The sequence below is a fragment of the Mycetomoellerius zeteki genome, unplaced genomic scaffold (genome assembly GCF_001594055.1).
Source record: "Mycetomoellerius zeteki isolate Tzet28-1 unplaced genomic scaffold, Tzet1.0 scaffold61, whole genome shotgun sequence".
NCBI lineage: Eukaryota > Metazoa > Arthropoda > Insecta > Hymenoptera > Formicidae > Mycetomoellerius > Mycetomoellerius zeteki.
In genome coordinates, this window is record NW_017257621.1 from 1,130,816 (window position 1) to 1,154,539 (window position 23,724).

Below are 23,724 nucleotides of genomic sequence, written 5' to 3' on the forward strand. Positions count from 1 at the left end.
TGTGTGTGTGTGTATGTGTGTGTGTGTGTGTGTGTGTGTGTGTGTGTGTGTGTGTGTGTGTGTGTGTGTGTGTGTGTGTGTGTGTGTGCATCTAGAATAAAAATAATCAACTAAAAATGAGATAAAAGAAATTTTAAACTTAATATAACAATAATTCAGAAAACGAAAGTTTTTTCAATATTATGTATATTATAAAATAATATTCTAACACACAATTCCTCCAAATTGAAGCTTTCCGAATATAAACTGTCATAGGTACATAAACGAAAACATTTAAATGGCCCTGACAAAGAGAACAGAAAAAGGAAGAAGTGAGATAGAAGTTTAGATGGAGTTACTGGGGAACTTACTGATTTCGCGCATGCGCACTCCATTTTTGCCAACATAAAATCAGGAGAGTTGCGCTACTGTATATACTGTGGTTGAACTTTGAGTGAAGCTTCGCTAGCTAAGCATTTTCGCACGAATCGACGGAGTGAAGGTTTTCGCCAGCGAAGCTTCATGAAATTGTACCTTAAAGGTACAATATATTCATACGTCCATGCAAATACGATATCTCTCGTATACCACAGCACATGCGCAGATCTACCGAGCCTGCACCCTCACATTCCAAAATCCTCTATCCTGCAGCTAATCAACATGTCGGAAAAAAAAATCATACGACAAATAAAATACTAAAAACAGAAAATCAACGCGGCGAACCTCGCAGTTGCAAAACGCAATTGCATAACCGGTATTTGTCGACGATGAATTTATGTCTGGCAAATACGTTAATAACTTCCATAAACTGAAGAAATTTTCTGAGAAAATCACAAAGACAATAAATTTACATGCATGCAGTTGCACACATAAGATGGCATATTCAAATCCTATTCTATTATACTTATAAAATAATCAGAATCAAATTCAAAATAATTGATTCGAATTGTTCGATTGAATCAACAATTCCTTTTTTTATAAAAAAAATCGAGAACATATCTATTGCGATGTGTTCTTAATGAATTTAATTATCATGATTGTAGTTAGTAGTTTTAATAAAACGAATTTTACGAATATGAAATATATAATATTATTACAAAACAAAAAAGCATATTTCGATACTAAACTGTGGAATTTATAAACGGTCCTCTGTACGCTTCTTACAATTTTTAAGGATGCGTACACACATAAGAGAAATTCGATAATAACAATTCGCTTATTTTTTTATTCATATAATGATAAGTGGTCTATATACAGAAAAAAAACAATGGCGGCAGAGTAAAACGCTGTGATCCGTTATTTCCGATCGAAACAACGGCGGATGTTGACTAAACGCGTAGACATAAATAATACAAGGCGTATTATTCATATATATCCTCCTTGTCCGCTACGTAACGCACTATATCCTTAGGTTTCAGTAGCCTCTCTGCGTCCATGTCTGGAATCTCAAAGCCAAACTCGTCCTCCATCGCCATTATGATCTCCACGTGGTCCAGGGAATCCAGACCCAGGTCGTCCATGAAGTGCGAATCCAAGGTCAGCTGAAGATTCAACATATCGTTAGATTAGGATTTAATCGCGTGCCTGGGCTTCCTGCACAACTGACATGTTCTTCTGATAAAATTAATCGAATGAAATACATAAGGGAGAGTATTCTACACATTTAAATTTTTTAATTAGATATATGAATAATAAATATTCTTCTGCCATATATATTTTTAACAATTATTATATAAATACAGTAAATAAGAGTTAATAAAGAGATTTGTTTCTACATGTCAGTATGCACGCAGACGCCACGATCAAGCGAGGTGTTAACCAACTATTCTTTGTTTTCAAAAATATTTCTCAAAACATTTCAGCAGACTAGCAACAGAAAATTAATATAATTATATCATGTATATAAGAAACTATCAACTCTTCTAATTAATATAGAAAAGCTACATATATGTTTAAAAAGATATGATTTTTATTTTTACACATTTTTCAAACACAATTGCAACACAAATGATGAATTTTTTTATGCATTTTTACATTTTTTCGTTAAGAAATACAGAATCGTCTACAGAAATGTCTTGGCAAATATTTCAAGAATATTGATTTTTAAGATACCTTTGTGGGTTCAATTTTATCATACAGTTTCAGAACCAAGAGCACCCGCTGATTGATAATATCAAGGGTTAGTGGATCCTTATGACTGTAATGGCGCACCTGCTTGATGCGTGTGTCCCTTAAGCCCTGCAAAATTTTTTTCCAGAAAAAAGATAGATGTATTTTATGTAACCTTTTCTACAAGGACGTTGTTATAAACGGCTACAGCCTTCAATACGCGCTCTTCGATATCCTTAATTGATTTCGGTTTCTCTTTAGTAACATCTTGACAGTATCCACGATTGCATTTTACCTGTATTCATCAAATGATCTTCTTGTATACATTTTAACATTTAGTTTTTATGAAATGATTTCATGAAGAAATGTCGATGTATTTGGATACTTTGCAAAAAATATATATTCTGATGCAATTTTATGGTACTTCATTAAATAATGGTAATTTAAATTCAATTATGCAAATCTTAAACACATATATCAACAAAAATAAATTGACATGTTTTAGGATAAAACAATATTTGAAAATGTATACAGATTTAGGAATAAAAGATTAAACTCTTAGTAGACTCTAAATTTGGTATCCTTATGTTGTCGTTACACAGCTCTATAACAATATTGTTACTATCATTGAAAACAGAGGCTAAATGTCCATTTCTATCGATATACATTAACTTTAATTTCATTTTAACTTACTGAGTATTTTTTTCTAATTCTAAGGCCGGTATTCATAGTCAGTTCTTATATTCAAGATCATCTCAAGTTCAGCCTTGAGGTGTTACGAACCAATAAGAGAGCCACATTAGCGTATTAAGACATTACTTAAGACGATCTTGAAATAAGAATCGACTATGAATACCGGCCTAAGAATTAGAAAAGGATAAAGATTAAATCGTGATTAAAGTTAATCTCGTTAGCAGAAATGGCCATTAGTTTATGCTTTTTCTTTTTCTATTTATTCTCAATCAGAGCTCTTCTTGTTTTTGGACATAATCCAGATCAAGTATGGGTTGTTTGTTTATGTTTCCAACAACTAAATCCAAAATCTATCATATGATGCAACTGATGGGTAAAGGAGTTGTAAACACTAAGAGCATAAGAAAGTGCAGTCAAAACAAATGTGTTGAGCTAAGGTGAATTGAAGTGATCGACTGACGAGTCTCTGGACATTTCGGCAAGTATTTCAGATCGCTTCAGTTACATAATGCGCGTTCCGTAGAACCACGCTGCTGCGAACAATCACTCGGCAAGGAGTCGAGCATGTCGAGTCATGCATGTCACTGTCCGTCAATATTACCTGCGGTACGACAAGCGTGGTCCACGCGGCACGATGCAACAACCTCTGCTCACATCGCATCTGAACGAGTGCACCGCTCGTGCATCGCAACCGACTGAATGAATTTCTGAAGCAACCGGTGTTCCTCGCCAACAGCCGGACACCCGCCAAGGACGCCATTTTCACCCACGATGAATGAACGAGGAACAACACCGACGAGGACTCTGATCCGTTGATTCCTGTCTCCTGATACGAGACTTAACGAAGCTCTTCTTGTTCCTGGACTCACCGTTCCGGACGACCCGCGGCGCGGATTACGAGGAATATTCGCCGCGCGTGCTGACATCTAAAGCTGGTTCTACATTAGTCGCATCGCAACGTCGCAAGCGTTGCAGTCCAATCAACGTCAAGCTAGCTCGACTCTGATTGGACCATAACGCTTGCAACACGCTTGCGACGCTGCGATACGATCAATGTAGAATCAGCTTAAGGTTTGTTCGCGTCGCAAGCTCCAACATGCTCCAACATGCTCCTACCATAGCTCTGACTCACTCCAACGTGCTTGATAGGAGTGAATAAGAGCTACGGTAGGAGCATGTTGGAGCATATTGGAGATTGCGACGCGAACAAACCTTATGCCCGTGTCACACTACGCATTGGAGATTGAGGATTGTGAATTAAGGATTAGAATTCGACCAATCAAATAATTTTAAGTTAATCCGTTTCGTTCTAATTAGCTGAATTCTTATCCTTAATTCGCAATCCTCAATCTCCAATGCGTAGTGTGACACGGGCATTAGGTCGGAATCAGACTACGCATTGAAGATAGAGATTAAAGATTGAAAAATTCAAATTTGACCAATCGAAACGAAAGGAGCTAAAATTTCTTTGTCCTTATTGGTCAAATTTCAATCTTCAACTTCAATCTTCAATGCATAGTCTGATTCCGGCTTTAAGTAGCCTGGCTTCTCATGGGGCATATTTTTCGGAAACGGAAATTTTTCGTACCGTCAATCACCAGTGATCACTAGCGATTAAGAATAATATTGAAAAAAATGTCATTTGTAAGTATTGTAATTACATGTATATTAAATTATTTTATATTAGATTATAATGATGGTTCTGCATACATCTCCTTGTTTTGTTTTATATATAAAAGAATAAGATTAGTACACAATATAAAGTAACTACTTTTTTATCGTAAATATATTTTTAATGTATGGCAACATATAATGTATAATGTATGATTATATCAATAAATATATATATATATATACAAATTTAAGTGTACAAATATAAGGAATATAAGGAATGAACTGATCGCAAATACATAAGAAAGCATTTATGTTAAATACGCGCACATAAATATATGCTTTGCAGATGTAGATTTCTGTATTCTCTCGTACAAAAACCATCGTCTTCTGCATAGAGAGAAAAATATAACAAAATATCATTCAACATTGTCACGGAAATGAAAAAGAGAGAGAAATAGCATTATTGATTTATCTGTTGCTGTTTTAATCTATCTATTGTAAGCGGCAACAATGTGACAAATTCTTTAGATAATTTTATAAATTCGTATTTTTCTAACTTCTTTTGTTTTTCAGGATGCTTATCGTAGTAATTGACGACAAAACTGTAAGCATCAACGCTATTCTGCATGTTTTCTATCTTTTGTTGTATGTCAGAAGTTATAATCTTATTATACAATCTGCCTACATGAAAGTAAGTATACAACGCTGGATAAAACAAGTCGTCCGAGAAGGATTCGACTCCGTTTTTGGATTTGCTCATCTCTAAAGAATTCAAGTACGACTGATAGTGCTTTATGCTATTTCTCGCCAGGCGCTCGATCTTCGCTGTCACGTGCGCCGTCGGCCTTTCGTTGGATGCTTGCAAACGATCAATCTTCAAGTCCAGGATCTCCGAATACGTTTCCGCGAGCTCGATCCAAATTTCTCTACAGACGATTCGGTAAAACCGCGAAGACAATCCCTCAATTACTTCCTCCAGAATGTCTATCCGCCGTTTGTGCATTCTCGCCTGCCTGTCTTCGTTGTCTTCGAAGAACGCCAAGTATTTGTACGCTTGAGAGAGATCTTGGACAATCCAGGCATAATCCGATGCGTGATTCTCGAAAGTGTAATATTCCTTCGCCTTATCCAACCATTTCCGAACATTCAAGAACACCGGTCTGGCATCGTTAAAATCCAATAAATACATATCTGTAACTTCATTGGTAATCGATTCTAATTCTGGTTCTAAATCTACAAATCTTGGATCCTCCATGGTTTCGGTATGAGAATATTTATAAACTTCATCGGCAACTTTCGCAGGCTTTGAATCCTCATCCTCTTCCTCGGCCCTTTTCATTAATCTCTCTTTAGATGCTCCCAGGAGAGCAATACCGTACTTTGCCCAACATCTAGCAATATTTGCTGATCCGTGATCGTAATTTTCGTACTGCGCAGCAATGATCTCGCTGGTTTCCCTAGTGCCTTTTGCCTTCAAGATTTCAGAATATTGCTCCAATATAAATGACGCTGCAGCTAGATTATGTCTCGCTTGCGGAAATTTGTCTTGTTCTACGAAATACTGAGATATTGCCGCGGCATTTAAAGCCCAATCGACATAATCCAGATCTTGTGTTATTTTATTTTGACTCAATTGCTTGCTCAATGTTCTGTGACAATACAGAGCAAAATTACACTTGTCATCTAACTCGCGGCAGACCTGTGCTAAATAATACAGAGTCAATGTGTGAAGCTTCTCGAGAATACTTTTGGCGCACAGATTTCCTTCTATCTCCTCAATACCCATAATGGTCACCATATGAACAGGATCAAGTCCAATATCTTCTGTAAACTTAATATATAAATCTTCTGCTTGCTTTAGGAAATCTTTAGCTTCGTCGTATGAACCTCGTTGCGCATACATTAGACCCAATTGATTATTAGCGCTTATAGCTGGTAAAATGCCTTCAGATGTCAGTTTGCTGTCTTCCAACAAGTCAATGCATTTTTTGTAACATTCTGTAGCAAATCCTGTATCTTCCATGTCAGCTCGTAATATACCTATATTCAAATAAGTTATCGCAGCTGCCACAGTGCAGAGAGTTTCTTTGCAGTGTGTAAGCGCTTCCAATATCTCCATTAGAATCTCCACAGCTTTAGACTTTTTCTCGTAAAGCTTATTCGGATCACTCTTTGCCCCGTGTTCCAATAATTGCTGAACCTCCTGGTATTTTTCCTTCACCCACGATCCTGGGTGATTAACTCTTTCCAAACATTCCATTCTGTCAAAGTAATTCAATATTAATATGCCTTCAGTGTTACATTTACATCTTTTATACAGTAGCTATGCAATATGCAGATTATCCCTGTGTCTAGATTCATTAATGAATGTCAATCTCCATCCTCTTCTCCTCCTACTCTTAAAAGTGTATATAAAAGTAATTCTTCGGAGAAGCTGGGCCTCTATTCTTGAAAAGTATCGCATATGAAAAACTCGGAAATTGCTATAATATATGTGACAATGTGACGCATACTATAGTATTTCCCTAGTTTTTCGTATGCGATACTTTTCGAGAATAGAGGTCCAGATCAATCAAGCCAGGATAATGTACATTCATAAAATTGTAATCCAAATTATAAATTTTCTGCAAGTTTTTTACTACCTTTGCATTGTGGAATTTTAAAAGCCTTATCCAATTTTATATTACTCTTGATCTTGTTGGTATCATTAATCATGTGTTATACAGGGCCCCTATTCTTGAAAAGTATCGCATACGAAAAACTAGGGAAATGTTATAGTATGTAACGCATACTATAGTATTTTCCTAGTTTTTCGTATGCGATACTTTTCGAGAATAGGGGCCCAGGTTACGGACTGTGTTCCTAAGTACTGCAATTTGAAATTTCAACGGATCCGAGTAAGAAAAATTGAAAGTTAATATAACACACAGTTTCCTTGCCCTAATGACATAAACTTCAATGTTGATGAAACATTGGTATTGTAATAATAGATCCAGACACAGAGATAAATGCATAGTTTCTGTATACAAAGTATCCATGGAAGCCTCAAAAGCATTACTTTATATCTTTTGTTTCCCTGTTCAGCTTGATCTCTTCCACAATTAGAGATTTCCACTAGAACTGAATTAAATCTATCAGAGATGTTCAGGATCATAAACTAGCTACTAGCAACTTAGAACCATATGATATACCGTCGGATATACCTCCTAAAAAATATACAATTATGAGATAACAGATATAACCGTTTTCATATATATATATATATATATATATATGTAACAGTGGATTATTATTACTTTCTAACCTTATCAAATTATTCAAACCTCTCTTGTGTTAATAGTCAATCAAAATTGCTAGGATTAAATTAAATCTGTCAGAAATATATTCAGAATCATACAGACACTACGGACTAACTACTAGCAAATTAGAACCATATGATATGCGGTTATTACCTCCTAAAAAATATATATAATTATGATAATATACAGGTATAAGCGTTTACACTTGTGTTTTCATATGTAAAAATAGTGAATTATTTTCTAATTTTTTTAAATTATTCGTACCCCTGTCGTGTTAATAGTCAAAATCGCTCTTGAGTAAATAATCTCTCGTCCTAAAAATTCAGGCAGACTCCGATCGTCGTTGATCATCGTCGAGACATGTCGAGTACAGAAATTGCAATATCGATCGCCAGTAACGATATCTCTTCACTTTAGTGACATTCGTTCCGCGTGGCGTGGCGAGCGTCCCTCGCGAAGAGTCGCAACTGTCGCAACTGTCGCAAGTCGCAGCGTCGCAGCGGTCGCAGCTGATCGTTTCGCCGTCACGGACGGTGTTTATCTGTCGCGAGTACATTGCATTAATTTTTCCTTCTCCCTCACTCCACCGTCGGCATTTTCGCGGCAGTTCCTCGGAGAGGATTGTTTGCACGCGCGCGACGTCGTCTTCGTCGTCGTTGTCATCGTCGTCGTCCTGTGTCAGTGCCATATGTACCTCGCGCGGTGTGCACGGCGATCGAGATGTGGGTGAAGCCGCAAGAAGTGCTGCTCGCCAATGCGTTCTGGTAAAATCGCGCCTAACGACGTTTGTGTTCTTTTTAGCTAAACTCCTTGGGCGGAAAAATACTAGTATCATTTTATTCTCGTTGTTTACTGAATGTTAAGTAATAGGATAACACGATACTCGGAAGCATTTGGGTAATGTTTTCGAATGTTGTCTTGCACGGGTTAGCTTTCCTCCTTTTTTCTTCGAGCGAAAAGAAATGGAAGAAGTTCAGCGAAAAAGAACAAGGCCTCCTATCACCGATTAACGACGGCTCGAGATGCTACACCGCGGACTGAACTCCAACGGTCGCAACCGGTCTCAATGACGACTCGTCAAGTCGCAGTCGGTCGCGCGGAATGTTTACATTCGTGGCGGAGACAGCTGACGGAAGGTGCCGTTCTCTCGACTTCGCGGGAAGTCTTTATCGTGATGGTGATTTCACCACGATCTTTATCGCGTCGCGATTCGACAACATCAATTTCTTGACATTCGCGTCATTTCAACTGCGGAATAGCATTTATCGACTACCAACGTCATAACGCGACAAAATTACTGTTGTTAACGCGTGAGCCACGTACAGTAGATAACGAGCGCGAAAACGCCTGGTAAAATGTGTACAAAAGTACGACGCGAATGTCTGGTCGGGTTCGATAAGCGGCGATCGTGATGTCGACATCAGTGATACGATAAGGGAGAATAGTTTGGCGCTAATTTGACATGCTTTCAATATATACAATAACGGCTAGTAATAACAATAAATGTTAAAGAAGAAAGAAATTATTGATAATGGCAATTTGTGAAAAATCTTAGCGATAAAATAATTGATATTTTCTTAATTTTTCAAAATTTTTATTTATATTTAAATTATACAAATATTTTTCCTCAATTTTTTAGTTGAATTTATTATATTTGAGTCTACTTATTCTACTGAATTTTTTATGTTGCTTTAGATGTTTCTTATATATTTGTTGAAGAACTATTTTAATTATTCTAAAATTATTTATTTTGAAAAATTTTATTTTCTTTCTAGACAAATATTTATAACATGTATAATTCTGTTGTCATTTTATAATATAGGATTACTGAACAGACGACTGTATATTTCGTACTACAACGTCGTAAAGGACATGGAAAAACGAAAGGTCTTACCTCCATATTGGTGGGTACATTGGACAGCGTTTTCGACACCAAACCACCACCCTTTAGAATTCTTCATCAAACGCCATCGTCTGAAGTTTATTGGGGTATTGGATTATAATTGAAATTTAAGATTCTAGTATAAGATATATATAAAGAGAACGTAAAATATAAACATGTATATTTTTTAAAGAAAGAAAGAAAAGAAAAAGGAGGAGAAAAAAAACGAATAGGAGATAATTTTTATCTACAGACAAATACATTTAATTAAATTATGAAATTATGCCTATTATAATTATTACGTATTAATTTTCTTGCTCATATTGTGCATTTAAAAAGATGTAAAGCCAAGGACAATGAATATATGTGTGAGTATTGCTTTAATAGTAGCGATAGTAGCACAGTAACTGATAACAATGTATATTAGCATAAACAATTGTCAGCTGTATATGGCAAATGCCAAGGGAGCATAAGAATGTTATTCGATGCTTTCACCTACATTGAGTTGTATGCAATTACAATCTGAAAAAATTACAAGGCTTATTAAGTTTTATATTAATTAAGTCTCTGAAGTTGAGTTTGAATCTGTAATGTGTCCTCTTACATTTGAAACTTACAGAAGTGGCATGTTCCTTGACCCGTGAGGAGATTTTGCAGGATTGGGAATGGCTTCACTCGAATTTAATGACTACGCTTACGTCGTTCGATACCGAGGAGGAGATAACGGAATTCGTTTGCTGCAAAATTCAATCTATAATAGCAAATAGCATCCCGGATTCTCAGTTCGCAGATGGTAGGATCATTAATCATTATTTAAATTGTAAAAACATTTACGAATGCTTTAATTGAACGTTGATATTACAGAAGAAGACCCAGAGTCTTTTAAAACTGTGTCTTTTAAATTTCACCAATTGTTCAATATACCCAAAGAGGACAAATTGGTCAATTATTATTCGTGCAGGTTTTTAAATTTTAAATATACAAAGATTACATAAAAATATAATATTAAATACATTTAAAAAAATAATCATGAGGTGGCTATGTTTTTTTTAGTTATTGGAAATCACGATTACCTAGACAAGGATGGCTCTATTTATCTGTAAATCACATGTGCTTTTATGCCTATATACTGGCGAGAGAAACGAAATTGACCATAAGATGGACGGACATTACAGAATTGAGCAAAACTAGTTCCCTTATAGTTCCAGATAGTATACGTGTTGTAACACGTGACAATAAAGAGGTATATGTTAATGTGTGTATACATACATTTCTATGTATTATTATCAACACATATCATGATACATTCCATACATTTCAATCAATTCTTAACATTCATTAATTTAATTTTTTCTTTTGTGTTACAGCATTATTTTTCTATGTTTATACATAAATCAGAAACATATTCGTTAATGGAACAACTGACCAATATTGCTATGAAAAGGTACTAAAACTTACTAAAATATAGCATACAGAAGATATTTAAAGAAAAATCATTTTTGCACTTTATGTATTAATTTATCACAAAATGATTTTTTCGCTTTTTTGTAGACTTATTGATGAAAAAAGTGGATTTAATGAGGATAGAGACTTATTGAATAAATTAAGGTATATTGATATATGATTATATTATTTTTTAGAAAATTATGCAGAAATAAACACTAAATTAATTCTTAATTTAGCAAAAATGTGCCTAAGAAGCCGTCTTTCTTGAAGAGAGATTTGGATGCACGAGCACATTCAGAAACATACAGGCTTCAATTTAGATTGCCAGGAACTGAGAAATTAGATGGTAGCATTGATGCTACTTTATGGACTCCATACAACAAAAAATACGTTTGGGGAAAGATCTACTTATCTCAAAATTATCTTTGTTTTGAAAGTAGGGTAAGTACATTATATTAAAACTAATGAATTTTTTAAAAGCGTGTAAAATTTATTTATTACTTGTATCTATTTAGGTAAGAAGACAAGTCAGTTTAGTTATACCTTTAAGGGAAGTAACACTCGTTGAATCGGCGGAAAATCAGTCAAGCACTGGAGCAGATAAGTCAATATTAATCACAACAGCGCGTTCATCGTTTTTATTCGCTCAAATACACGATAGAGATTTCGTGGTGCAAAAAATCTCTGAGCTCCTATCAAAGTCTAAACTTAATTATATGTATGTTTACATTTTCTAGTAGATATAAAATAAAGATGTAAAATATATGTAATAACATAAAATTTGTAATCTTGTTATAGAACAAGAGAGAACGTATGTTTGCCGAATACGAGCAACAATTTCGAGAAAATAAAGCCTACAGAACAATGGAAACCACAACCGCCACTGATGATACTTTTCAAGGCTCCATTGACTCTCGAAGCTACGTTGAAGCAAGAAGCTAAAGAGAAGCAATGGGAACTTCATTTTGCGGAATATGGAAGAGGAATTACTATATACAGAACTACGGAAACTACGAAACTCGTTATTCAAGGAATACCTCAATCTCTCAGAGGAGAAGTTTGGCTCACAAAAATAATATCGTTTTATAGGTGCTTTAAATGAGAAGGCAATGAATCCAGATTTGTATAAATCATTAGTCGAACAATCTCTTGGTAAATCATGTCAAGCAAACGAGGAAATTGAAAGGGATTTGCATAGATCGTTACCAGAACATCCAGCTTTCCAATCGGATACTGGAATCAGTGCGTTACGAAGGATACTATCTGCCTATGCATGGCGAAATCCTCAGATAGGCAAGTCTAATATTTTTCTGTTTGTACATAACTGTTTAAAGTTCCTACTAGTCGAATTTTTTAATTATAATAAATACAATTTTTTATTGTATAATTTTATTTGATAATTTTATATGAATATCTATTTATCAAGAACCGATTTTAAGTGTGTTGTAATATACAATTAATATCCATTTAAAAATAAATAATTAAATTGTGCTGTCATTTTTAGCAGCATCACGTTAATACAAATTAAATTATTCACAAATATTTTATGTTCTTACAGGTTATTGTCAGGCAATGAATATAGTAGCATCAGTTCTACTGATTTATTGCTCTGAGGAATCAGCATTCTGGCAGTTATGTAATGTTTGTGAATCATTACTGCCTGATTACTATGATCGCAGAGTGGTCGGTGCTCTCGTTGACCAAGGTCTCTTAGAGGAACTGGCAGCTGAGTATTTACCAGTATTACATGCCAAGTTACAGGAACTTGGCTTAATTAAAGTTATCTCATTATCTTGGTTTTTAACTATATTCTTGAGCGTCATGCCAACCAGTAGCGCTGTAAATATTATGGACTGTTTTTTCTACGATGGGGCAAAAGTTATTTTTCAGGTAACAAACTAAGGATAATATCTTTATTTTCAATTATTTTTTCAATTAATGAGATCTTTCAACAAAAATAATTTTCGTTAAATTTTAAAGATTATTGTATAGAAAGTTCTTATTATATAAATAAATTTAATTTAACATAAATTTTCTTTTAATTTTGATAATTTTCTTTAACAAATTTGTTTTATTTTATTATTTTAAATTCATTTAAATTTGTAAATTTAATAAAATTGTTACATATAATAGATACGAGATATTTAAAATAAATAAATCTATTCTGTTTTAACAGATAGCATTGACTGTATTGGAATGGAATCAAGACAAGTTACTTAATTGTCGCGATGACGGAGAAGCTATGCAACTGTTGACAGATTATCTTGGTGGCGTTTATAACGATGAAGGTCCGATATTTCCTAAACCAGTTGATAGTACATTACTTAATAAGGTAAGAATATACATATATTCCGATCATTTCATGTATTTAATCTTCGACTATAATATAATTGAAATATACTTGCTATTGTAGAGTATATCTGTTCAAACATTAATTTATGAAGCATATTCAAGATATGGATCTTTAACAATTGGTGGGATAGAAAGATTGCGCCTGAAGCATAGATTGAGGGTAGTTCAAAGTCTCGAAGATGGAATTGAGAAAAACGTAATTAGAAGCGTTATTGTTGATAAATATATGAAAATGGAAGAATTGCAGGTAATTTAGAATAGTTCTACATAGACAAATCATAGAAGAAAATTATAAATATTTCAATTATATGTGCTATGTATGTAGGAATTGTTAAGTTTAGTGAGAGAAGAGCTAATGAGCCAGCGAAAATCCGAACCTGATCGCTACGATCCTACCCAACCGCCGTACGAAGCATATAAAATAGATTTTGACTTATTTAGAATATTATTTGGTGGTTTGTCTCCATGGGGAAAATGCACTCAAGCTGAATCTCTTTCTGCGCGACTATTTCGTGTAAGTTTAGTCTCTGTAAATAAATTAATTTTGGTTTGATTAACATACATTATAAAATTTTGCATAGTAAAGCTAAATTAAAAAAAAAAATCATGTTATATTTTGCAAAAATTGATTATAAACGAAAATAACATTAATTATATAATTATTTTAATTAAAAAATGTTTCTTTAGTTAATGGACCGTAATCGTGACGGTTTGTTAAACTTCCGGGAACTGGTGCAGGCCATAGGAATGACAGCAACAGCTGATTTGACGCAAAGATTAAAGTTATTATATACGTTGCATTTACCGCCACTTCTTACGCCTGCCGACTTTGAATCTCCAACACATTCAGCAGGTAGATATTCAGCTATATATGAAAGTCATATTTATGTTATTTTATATTACATCACGATATAAATTGGTTAGATGGAGCCGAAGTGGCGGCAGAAGCTACGGATTTCTTTGACAGCATGGAGCAAAGCATAGCTTCCTTGGAAATGCCGATTAGCATAGCTGAAGAGCCAACTGTAGGCACTTTATCACGATCTACAAGCTTGAATAGCCAGCCAGGTGATCAATCATGGGAAATTCAGAGTATGGGTAGTTTACGTTCGATGATAGCATCAAAAGATAGTCCATTGGATCTTAAAACTGTGCCAAAAATGTCTCAAGGACATTTTATAGCATTATGGAAAACTCTTTACGACATGTTTCCTGCTCAACCCGAAGAACAGGAAACATATCATTGCATCGCTTCTATAGGTAACATCTACATTGCTGTATTTAAAAATTTTATATTGTAATAATCTTTAATTATAATGAAATAAAATAATACCTAAATCATAGGTACGCTTCTACTCCAATTAGGAGATGTTGGCAAGAAATTCTATATAGAAAAAGAAGAATCTGAAGATAGTTTACTTCTAGCTGCTTCTGCAGCTCAACAAGCTTCTTCAGTCGTCGAAAGGGTATATATTTGTACTGACAATCGATGTTCTTTATTATAGCAGTAAATTGATAAATTTTATATGTCCTTCTTAGTCACCCGATCGTAATGGAAATCCATCGAGCATAACGTCCTCCGCTGATCCCGATTGGTCGATTACCATCGAGCAGTTTTTGGCATCTGCTTTAACCGGTCAAGCAATAGTTGACTTCTTCAGTAAACGAACCGATCTTATGGAAGCTATGACAACATTGAAAAATCGTAGATTCAATCGTGTTCATTCTTTATCAGACACACCCACTTTAAATGGATGACACACGGTGATTAATATATAAGAGATAAAAATATTATTATATATCTATTTTTATGCATGGCTGGCTTAGATAAATTGACGAAGGAGAAAATCGAGAATTGCTTAAAAAGAATTTTTATATATTATTATTATTATTATTATTGGAAAATACGAATTTTTAACTTTAAAAGAAACGCAATTGCATGAATGGCAATACGTGCAATATGATAGTTATAAACAGTACATGTTCATTTATTACAATACTGATAAGTCGCGTCAAGATTTTTATAATTATTTTCTAAATTTTTGCTATAAATATTCTTTGGGACTGAAATATATACTGCATTGGTTGGTTTTAGTAGATTACAACAATTTTTTTACAAGGTAGATACACTTCTAGTGGTATTTCAATCCATTATATTAAAAAATATATAAATACAATTATTTTTTAAATGTAATTTATTATGATATTAACAATAATATAATTGTATCATTAGTTTTTGAGAATTTCTTAACGACATGGCATATGTTTAATATGTTGGCCTACCTTATCAATTGTTGCAAATGTATAATAGTGTGCCAATAGTAAATACTCAAGATAAAAATCTGAAACCGATTCCATTGCTTTAAAATTATTCATGTATAAATAATGAATTTTCAAATATTTAATATTTAATTGACACAACGCAGGAGTATTTCTAAAGAAGAGCAACTAATAAAATGATCCTATCCAGATTCGGTTGGAAATCTCAATTGTTTCTTGCAGATATACATGACACCCACCATGCAGATATATCAAACAGTTGCAAGAAATGCAATATATATATAGTAACAAATCTCGGCTACATGTCGAAAGTTATTTACGTATAGACTCGTTATTTTTCACTTTTACTTTATATTAAGCATTATTATTGTATATACAAATGTTACATATTCCTTGAGTATTATTTTCTGAAATATTATAAAAGGGAAATCAAAATATTGAATATGGGGGGAATTGAAAATCTTATACCTTCAGAAATTCATAAACAGAAGTGAAATCTCTAAAGTCAAAATTAATTTTTAGTTGATGTTATATTATAGTATCTTTATATTCATATCGATGGCATTTTCTAGTAAAATTTAATTTGTAACTATATATGAAATATTCTAACCAAATATGCCATATTATCTTAAACAAACAGAAGTAATAATTGACAAAATATTTTTTTGTAATTTATTTGACCGTAATACCAATTCAGAATGTGCAATTTTTTAAAGCAAATATATAGAAGTATACATACAAAAAATATATCGAATTACACATAAAAAAATATTTATAAATGATATACGTAAATGATGCGAAAGCTAATCTGTATATTCAAACGAGATGATGCAATTTTGATATGCAGTATTATTTGATAACTTTGATCATTACTTTCCAATAATACAAATTTTTTATTAGCTGGTTCATTCATAAAAAGTTTCAGAGTATTAAAGAATTTGATTTTCCAGTATATATATATATATATATATATAAGTTATAGGGATAACTCATTGTGAGAAAAAGAAAGAGAAACAGATTAATTTAAAAAAAAATAGTTTTTTTAAGAATATATATATATATATATTCACAGTTTCAAAGTCCCACAATCATGATACGAAATAAGTTAATGTAAAAAGCTTTAGACGATAACAATAACAGCATAGTACACGACATTGCCTAAAAGTACCAATTCATTTGTTTTCTTGAAAAAATCTACTATTCGTAACCGACAGTAAAACGCTAGATAACTTTTTCCTAGTCTAGATAAGGATGGTTTTTAATGTAAGAGATATAGAGTTTTTTTTCTTTTTGACAAAAAATTTATTTAGAATAGCCCAATTGTACATGGCACAAAATGATTATATACACACTTTAATGATAGTTTTTATTTTTATATAATTGAAGAGTATTCACACGAACATAATTTTACGAGCGCAATTCGCAGAGTGGTACTATGGCATCTATATATGGAGAGACTCTTAATTGTATCAATGTATTATACGTGTATATAAAGATATTTCATACCTGTAATTGTATGTATAAAATACATAATAAATGTCATATATAATATTATACTCACAAGCAATAATTTATTTCTTTTTAAATGCTATAAATGATGATTAAAGTTATTTATATATTTTTTAATTAACATTCTGGTTTTTAAAGAGTTTAATAAAAATTTTACTTGAATAATTATTCATAAGAAATATCTATTACTTTAAAGAATGGGATAAATATGCAATTAGTGTTTCAAAAACTTACATACATTATTAAGTAATGATTACATGATTAATTGTATAAAATTTATATTGATTATTATACATTTTCTTACTAGCCTATCTATTTTTTATAAGACAATCTTATGCATATTTCTTATATTCATTTTAATAATGATGCAACAAATTTTTTCAGAAAATTAAATTATTAATATATAATTAATATTTAATTAATATTTAATTACCCATTCTTCATGCTACCCCAAAAATTGTTAAAACCAATTTGAACGAAGTTTACATTGGATTCAACTATATTTAGTTGGATTGAAAAACTGCATTTCTTATTCAGAATTTTAAATTTAGCAGTATTCACAATGCAAGAAAAAGATATTATTTTTAAATTGAATGGTATAGAAATGTGCTTCATGCAATCCCTATGAACGAATAAAAATGCATTCGGATTAATAATTACCAAAGATTTTTAGACTAATATTGATTAAATATTTTTTATTTCTCTCTGATCACTAGTATTAGGATATTAAATATATATAATATAATACCTTATAACATTTAACATTTTCGATATTAGGACATGTAATAAATCTATAGTATAAGTTGTGTACTATTGTATAACGCAAATCCACGTGCGCTACATATATTTATTAATAAAGGCAACACATTTTTAAAATATCGTTATTTATTAATCAATTTATTTAATTTTAACTTATTAATTCAATTTATATAATCAAAATAAGATATTTTCTGTGATAAATGGTTTATTTATTTTTTCCTCTGTCGCGCGACAAGATGATTAACATTAAAATTACGCAAATTAACAATGGAGAATCAATCTTCTCGAATTTAAAGGTGAAGAAAGCAGTTTTTAATTAATTCATGTCTATTAATACATATGTAGTGAAGTTTTTTTCTATTATAAGGATATATGTATATATACCTATATAATTTCAGTAACATATTTATCTTTAAAAAGATAAAAATAAATTAAAATAACTAACTTAAACATTTGTTAAACAATAATTATACCCAATCGAAAGAAAATTCATATTAATTTTATCCCTTTAATTAAATTTTTCTATTTTTGATGTATAATTATGCTGACAGGAATATATCTTCCAAATTATTGTCTATATAAGTAAATTAATGTAATACTATATGTATAAATGGAATTATGGCAAGTTAAAAAAATAAATCTGTTTTATGTTTTTTAATTTATTGAAAATAAATTTGTCATATAACTTAGATTAAAAGTTTTTAGATAATAATCCATCGTTCTTCGTCAATCTTACGATGCAATCATCGGATTCTCCCTATAAACACAAAATTAGGACAAGACTTCATGAGGCTAATACAAATTTATATCACAATATTGACAATTAAAATTTATTGTAGAAATATTATGTCAATTAAATAGTATAATTTTATATTTGAAATGTTTTAAGAAATTAATTATATAAATCGGTATATACACATATGAGTAATTTAATTAAACCTACCATTCGACGAATTGCTCCACAGATTGCATACATCTTGTGAGTATCGGTCATGCGACCTGTTTCTGGATCAACATCGGCCAGAGTCAGCTGTATAGATGCATGATCTTTGGCGTGGATGATGCGATTACTCGCCGAACTACAACAGAAAAAAAAATTTAAATCTATTCTTTCCAGAAAAATAGGTACATCTTGTAAATCTTTCTACAATTCTTCTGTCTATAAATACATATATTTTGCTTCAAATGTGAGATTACAAGAATCAGACAGCTGAAAGAAGTTGATCCATGACTGAAATAGATTTATAAGACCTGGACCTCTTGAAAAGAAACATGTATGAAAAACTAAGGAATTTAACATATCTATCCACAAGTTAATCAGAAAATAAAAAATTAAAAAATTGGGTCTTTAAATATAACAAGTGTACACAGTTCAGCCACAAAGAATAGACCCATAGATTTGTATGGAGTCACCTAACCTCACTTGCAAATCGCTGCTTATTTATCGCCCGCGCTACGGTCAATCTTACCGAATAAAAAAAATCTGCGTAGCGAATTTGATTGAGCATCTAGACACAAGATTTTCGCTCGCATTCGGTGTAAAGTTTACGAGAATTATCTGTAACCCACGTGTGTTTGCGTCTTACCATTTTCGAGGGATGTACAAGTCGACCAGGTTGCCCAAATCGTTCTCCATTTTTCTTTACCGCTGCAACAACAACGTAAAACGGGAGATTAGCGCTATTTGGACAAGCAGAATGCGGTAGCGTTAATTCTATAGTAAATACTTGTCATACAATCTATACGTCGATCGCTCGAAAAGGCTGCGAAATGAAAGAATGAAAGATGGAGGCCTGGATTGAAATTATTGGATATGGAACGATGGAACATGGAACTCTGCGGCTGTGTGTTCCTTGTTAGGACTGCGTTCGGAAACATCACCCGAGTGCCCCCGTGTGTTGTTTTATCCTTGTTGTTTACCCAATGTTAAATAAAGATAAGGTGATACATAACTAACTGTACTAGTTGCACTTTCTGTATTTGAAAAAGACTAGTAATAAATATTTATTTGAAAAATATATTATCAATGCACAGACGCGCAATGATAACACATTTTTCGAATAAATATTTATTACTATACAGTTTTATTAATTTTATGATATAAAATTTTTATTTCACTGTGAAATTAATTTATATATATCGTAATTACATTCGGGGAGAAGAAAGAATGGATTGACTTTAATATTAAATATATTACCCATCTTACAATATTTCTAAAATTATTAAATCAATTATCTCGCGTTCTGTTATTTGAATCTGTAATCAAATTTGAAATTCAAGTTGATACTTATATGTAATATATGTATATTATAGATCTATCATGTTGCTGGCACTTTTTGCACTCAAAATCTCCTTTCTTTTTTCAATGCTCAAATATCTATTTAATCTCGTTTCAAGTAGAAAACTTTTTGAGAATTTCCAAAGCAAACAAATCTGTTATTCGCTATTTTGCCGATTTCGCCTAAAACATTTCGATACCGCGCATGCGCGAGGTGAGACGACGGACGAAATCTTGGAGATTGTGTCCATGCACTTCCCGTTCTGTCGCAGTCCCCCACCTTCACCCCCCTCCCCTTTCTTCATCCGATGCTCTCGCGGCGATCCGTCGACGCCGTCACACCGCGCGCCCCGTCTATTCGCAATTGTTCGCGACTACGTGCTATATGTTCGTGCGCGATTCGTCGACCGACGACGCGACGACTCGACGATGACGACGCTCACTGGCCGTCGCGCGCGTACGTACGGGCGGAACACCCTGGCGAGAGCGGTGCTTCAAAACGAGCCGCGTTTAGTGACTCGCGTTCAGTAGCGAAGCGCGCTTCGCGCTGGACGGATCAACGGTAATTGTGTGTTGCGCGAACGCTCGACAGCGACGGGACGTGCGATGCGCTTCGGCAGGACTGAACGAATAATTGATCGGGATACGCACGGCAGAGGTTCAACATGTCCATGAAGGTGAGTGCGCGGAGAAGCGCCGAGATTCAATGTATGGATGTATCCTCCCCCGCGAGAAACGTTCCTTCCCCAGCCTCCCTGGACGTTGTCTTTTGTTCCTCTGGATGTGAAAAACTTTGGAAGGACACGAATGTCCTTCCACATTATTGTAATGTGATAATTTTATAACTATAGAATAGTTGTTAGAGGACATATTGAATAACACGCTTCGCCATCCTCTCGTATCGTTCGAAATTAAGATCAACTTCTTTTTAGGAAGTAACGTGTAATTTGTTTGTTCCATGTGAATCGCCGAGGAAAATACCACTTGTCATTAATTAATATATTGTCTTTAGTTTATTAATTATTAATTAATACTTATTAATTTTCTCGGATTCGTAGACGCAATAAAATTTTTCGAACATTTGGTGGACAGGATCTTTGCGGCCTGTATCAAATTATTATTATTATTATTATTAAATTTAACTCGATGATAAATTATATTCGATATAATGCGTTGCGATAGCTTATATATAATTCATCGAGTGTACGAATTTGTACGCAATAATCGATAAGCTATATTTTTATCCATAAACTTCTTCAAGTGTATTTTCTTTGATTCATGTTAGACCGATTAGATGAAATTGAAGAAATACACACAAGTATTTGATCTTCACTTATTTATGAGAAATAATTGTATAGATCGCAAAGCCTTAATAATGTTTATATTATAGCTGTGTCCTAAAATTCACTTCCAGTATCTAAAAAATTTAGGATTGGGAAAGTTATTTTACAAAAGGTACTTATTGACAAGTAACTTATAGTTTTCTTAATCTTGCACGTAATATTTTCTTGAATAGTATTAAGTAAACATTTCTTTACTGCAAATAAATATTTATTAAAAAAGAAGAAGAGTAATAAAATAAATGAATCAAATAATATATGTTCATGTTTAGTAAATATTTATTTGTAATAAGAAAAGTTTACTTACAAGGGACATCACCCAACTGTCTAGCACCGATTCTCCGTGAAGTATATTGTTAAACTATAAGTAAACTATAAATATTTTCAGCACTGACAGTGAATTTTGGAACATCGTTTACATGAAGCTTCCTATACAATTCATTTATTCCCGGTTCCTGTGCTTTTATCTCCGACGAGTCGATTGTCTTCTCTTCCGGGAGATCGAAAAAACACCGCTCTTATCTCGATCGGTCCTTTATATACTATTTTTTCCTTTCAACCGTTGGCAGTCGCGACGTCGAGCATGATTTGCGTATCTTAACAAACGAAAAACTCGAAGGTCGCGTATTAAAAGCGCGACAAGAAATACACATACGTCTTATCTCTATATAGTTATAGCGCGCGTTATTTCTGGTTCGCGACGATAAATGGGTGCACCTGCGCGAACACGATTAAAAACTGAAAGGCGAAGAGCTTTGTCGTGCCTGCTGACCCGGACATTTCCGTAGAAAACTGACCGCGAAGATATGACGGTCGATTGTTTGGCAGTTTTTTATTTGGGGGTCGATTGTGAATTTTGAAAGAAGGTAAAAATTACAAAAGTGAGCAAATTCACTAAAATATTTATGATTTCATTCATGATGTAAGAAGATCAGCTGTAACATTGCACATAATAACAGCTGAATTTAATTTGGAGCAAATTTCTGATTAATGACAAATTTCTAGTATATTGGCTTTATATTAGTTTTTAAAATTTAGGACCAATTTATGATTGGTTACAAATGCCGTCATTACTTTAAACGACTGCGCATCTTAGAAATTGGTTCACTTGATTTTATCATGATTTCATGAACTGCATTTAGCAGAAAAAGCAACTTTGCAATTGTTGTAAAATTCTTAACATGATTGATGTTGGCTCTTAGTTCTTCACTGGATCTAAATGTATAAACCACAGTCATGTTCAGAAAGAATCTTACAATAATTGCAAAGCTACTGAACGCTTGGTTTTTACATCTAGTAAATTTGTTCAAATTATAAAAGTCTTTGTGAATAAATCGAATTATTAGATAAAAGGAACATAAAATCCAACGCTGATTCTTTTTGCGAAAAATTATTCTATTACATAAGTATTAAAATATTATATGTAATACGTGTCACGAACAATATCACGCTGATAATGTCTGTTAAATACAAACATTTCGACCTCTATTATTAGGGTATCCTCAGTGTTTAGAATGTGTGCATGAAGAAACATTTAAAAAACATTTGTTCACTTTTGTAATTTTCATCTCGTTTCAAAATACACAATTGACTAAATTGACCCCCTAGATCGAGCCAGAATACGCGGCGCTGTGCGGCAATAATCCGCTGACAATTGTAATCGCGTAATTATGACAATTTCAACGTACTTGGGTTTATGCACTGCAAATAGACATTATCAGCGTGATATTGTTCGTGACACGTATTACATAATATCGAACAGTGTGTAGAGTCGGCTCTAAAGCCGGTCGCATTACCGACGTCGGCGGGGCACACTTAATAGCTTGTTCATCATATTTTCCCTATCTGCGTTACGTAAGATTTACACCAGATTGCTCGAATCAGGCTCGTTAACAACTGATTGATAAACCGAGAAACCTGCGCCACAGCCTTTTGCTGTAATTTATTTTTTCACGTATATAGAACGTTTCTAATGATTATAATGATTTAATTACACGCGTGTAATTTTTATGTTACGTTTGAACGATAAATATTCAAGAAAGACTTCTATTTATAATTTTAGATTTTCATAATTGCGTATGGAAAATCGGTATTGTAATACTTGTTAATAGACAGTTATGAAATAGGCAGTTTTGACAGTAATAACTAATAATGACAATATAGTATTTGAAATTTCAATATTAA

At 33.1% G+C, this 23,724-nt stretch overlaps 5 protein-coding genes across 8 annotated transcripts in view; 2 read left to right on the forward strand and 3 right to left on the reverse strand.

Annotated features, from left to right (window-relative positions):
• Window positions 1-1,136: 1,136 nt before the first annotated feature.
• On the reverse strand, window positions 1,137-3,685 carry ND-ACP (NADH dehydrogenase (ubiquinone) acyl carrier protein). 2 transcript variants are annotated; one of them, XM_018456863.1, is made up of 3 exons: window positions 3,383-3,685; window positions 2,264-2,383; window positions 1,137-1,520 (listed from the first exon to the last, which is right to left on the reverse strand). In XM_018456863.1, exons 1-3 carry the CDS (start codon window positions 3,539-3,541, stop codon window positions 1,341-1,343), a joined length of 459 nt encoding a protein of 152 aa, XP_018312365.1. In that variant the 5' UTR covers window positions 3,542-3,685; the 3' UTR covers window positions 1,137-1,340. The 2 variants fall into 2 exon arrangements, with proteins under 2 accessions (XP_018312365.1, XP_018312364.1); XM_018456862.1 differs by lacking the exon at window positions 2,264-2,383 and adding an exon at window positions 2,092-2,217 and having other exon boundaries at window positions 1,138-1,520.
• Window positions 3,686-4,683: 998 nt separating this feature from the next.
• Window positions 4,684-8,448, reverse strand: LOC108728366 (KIF1-binding protein homolog). 2 transcript variants are annotated; one of them, XM_018456877.1, is made up of 3 exons: window positions 8,389-8,448; window positions 7,454-7,601; window positions 4,684-6,656 (listed from the first exon to the last, which is right to left on the reverse strand). In XM_018456877.1, the coding sequence occupies exon 3, from the start codon at window positions 6,653-6,655 to the stop codon at window positions 4,856-4,858; it is 1,800 nt and encodes a 599-aa protein (XP_018312379.1). In that variant the 5' UTR covers window position 6,656; window positions 7,454-7,601; window positions 8,389-8,448; the 3' UTR covers window positions 4,684-4,855. The 2 variants fall into 2 exon arrangements, with proteins under 2 accessions (XP_018312379.1, XP_018312380.1); XM_018456878.1 differs by lacking the exon at window positions 8,389-8,448 and adding an exon at window positions 7,700-7,710.
• Window positions 8,341-15,389, forward strand: Tbc1d8-9 (TBC1 domain family member 8/9). Its single transcript, XM_018456876.1, is given in 19 exon segments — window positions 8,341-8,458; window positions 9,517-9,683; window positions 10,196-10,369; window positions 10,441-10,537; window positions 10,630-10,819; window positions 10,944-11,020; window positions 11,128-11,184; window positions 11,259-11,463; window positions 11,538-11,740; window positions 11,821-12,091; window positions 12,093-12,315; window positions 12,581-12,912; window positions 13,199-13,354; window positions 13,436-13,621; window positions 13,700-13,888; window positions 14,062-14,227; window positions 14,299-14,634; window positions 14,719-14,840; window positions 14,914-15,389. Coding segments are annotated over 19 exon segments (3,414 nt in total). The 5' UTR covers window positions 8,341-8,414; the 3' UTR covers window positions 15,133-15,389.
• Window positions 15,390-18,567: 3,178 nt separating this feature from the next.
• Window positions 18,568-19,754, reverse strand: RpS21 (ribosomal protein S21). Of its 2 annotated transcripts, none has more exons than XM_018456822.1 (4): window positions 19,659-19,754; window positions 19,509-19,570; window positions 18,866-19,001; window positions 18,568-18,679 (listed from the first exon to the last, which is right to left on the reverse strand). In XM_018456822.1, exons 2-4 carry the CDS (start codon window positions 19,556-19,558, stop codon window positions 18,614-18,616), a joined length of 252 nt encoding a protein of 83 aa, XP_018312324.1. In that variant the 5' UTR covers window positions 19,559-19,570; window positions 19,659-19,754; the 3' UTR covers window positions 18,568-18,613. The 2 variants fall into 2 exon arrangements, with proteins under 2 accessions (XP_018312324.1, XP_018312325.1); XM_018456823.1 differs by having other exon boundaries at window positions 19,509-19,581; window positions 19,659-19,752.
• A 649-nt stretch (window positions 19,755-20,403) lies between these two features.
• Window positions 20,404-23,724, forward strand: part of LOC108728353 (ankyrin repeat domain-containing protein 29) — a 29,877-nt gene continuing 26,556 nt past the window's right edge. Inside the window, exon 1 of the mRNA XM_018456858.1 lies at window positions 20,404-20,877. Coding sequence (XP_018312360.1) covers window positions 20,866-20,877 — 12 coding nt within the window. The 5' untranslated portion in view covers window positions 20,404-20,865. The remainder of the gene's footprint in view (window positions 20,878-23,724) is intronic.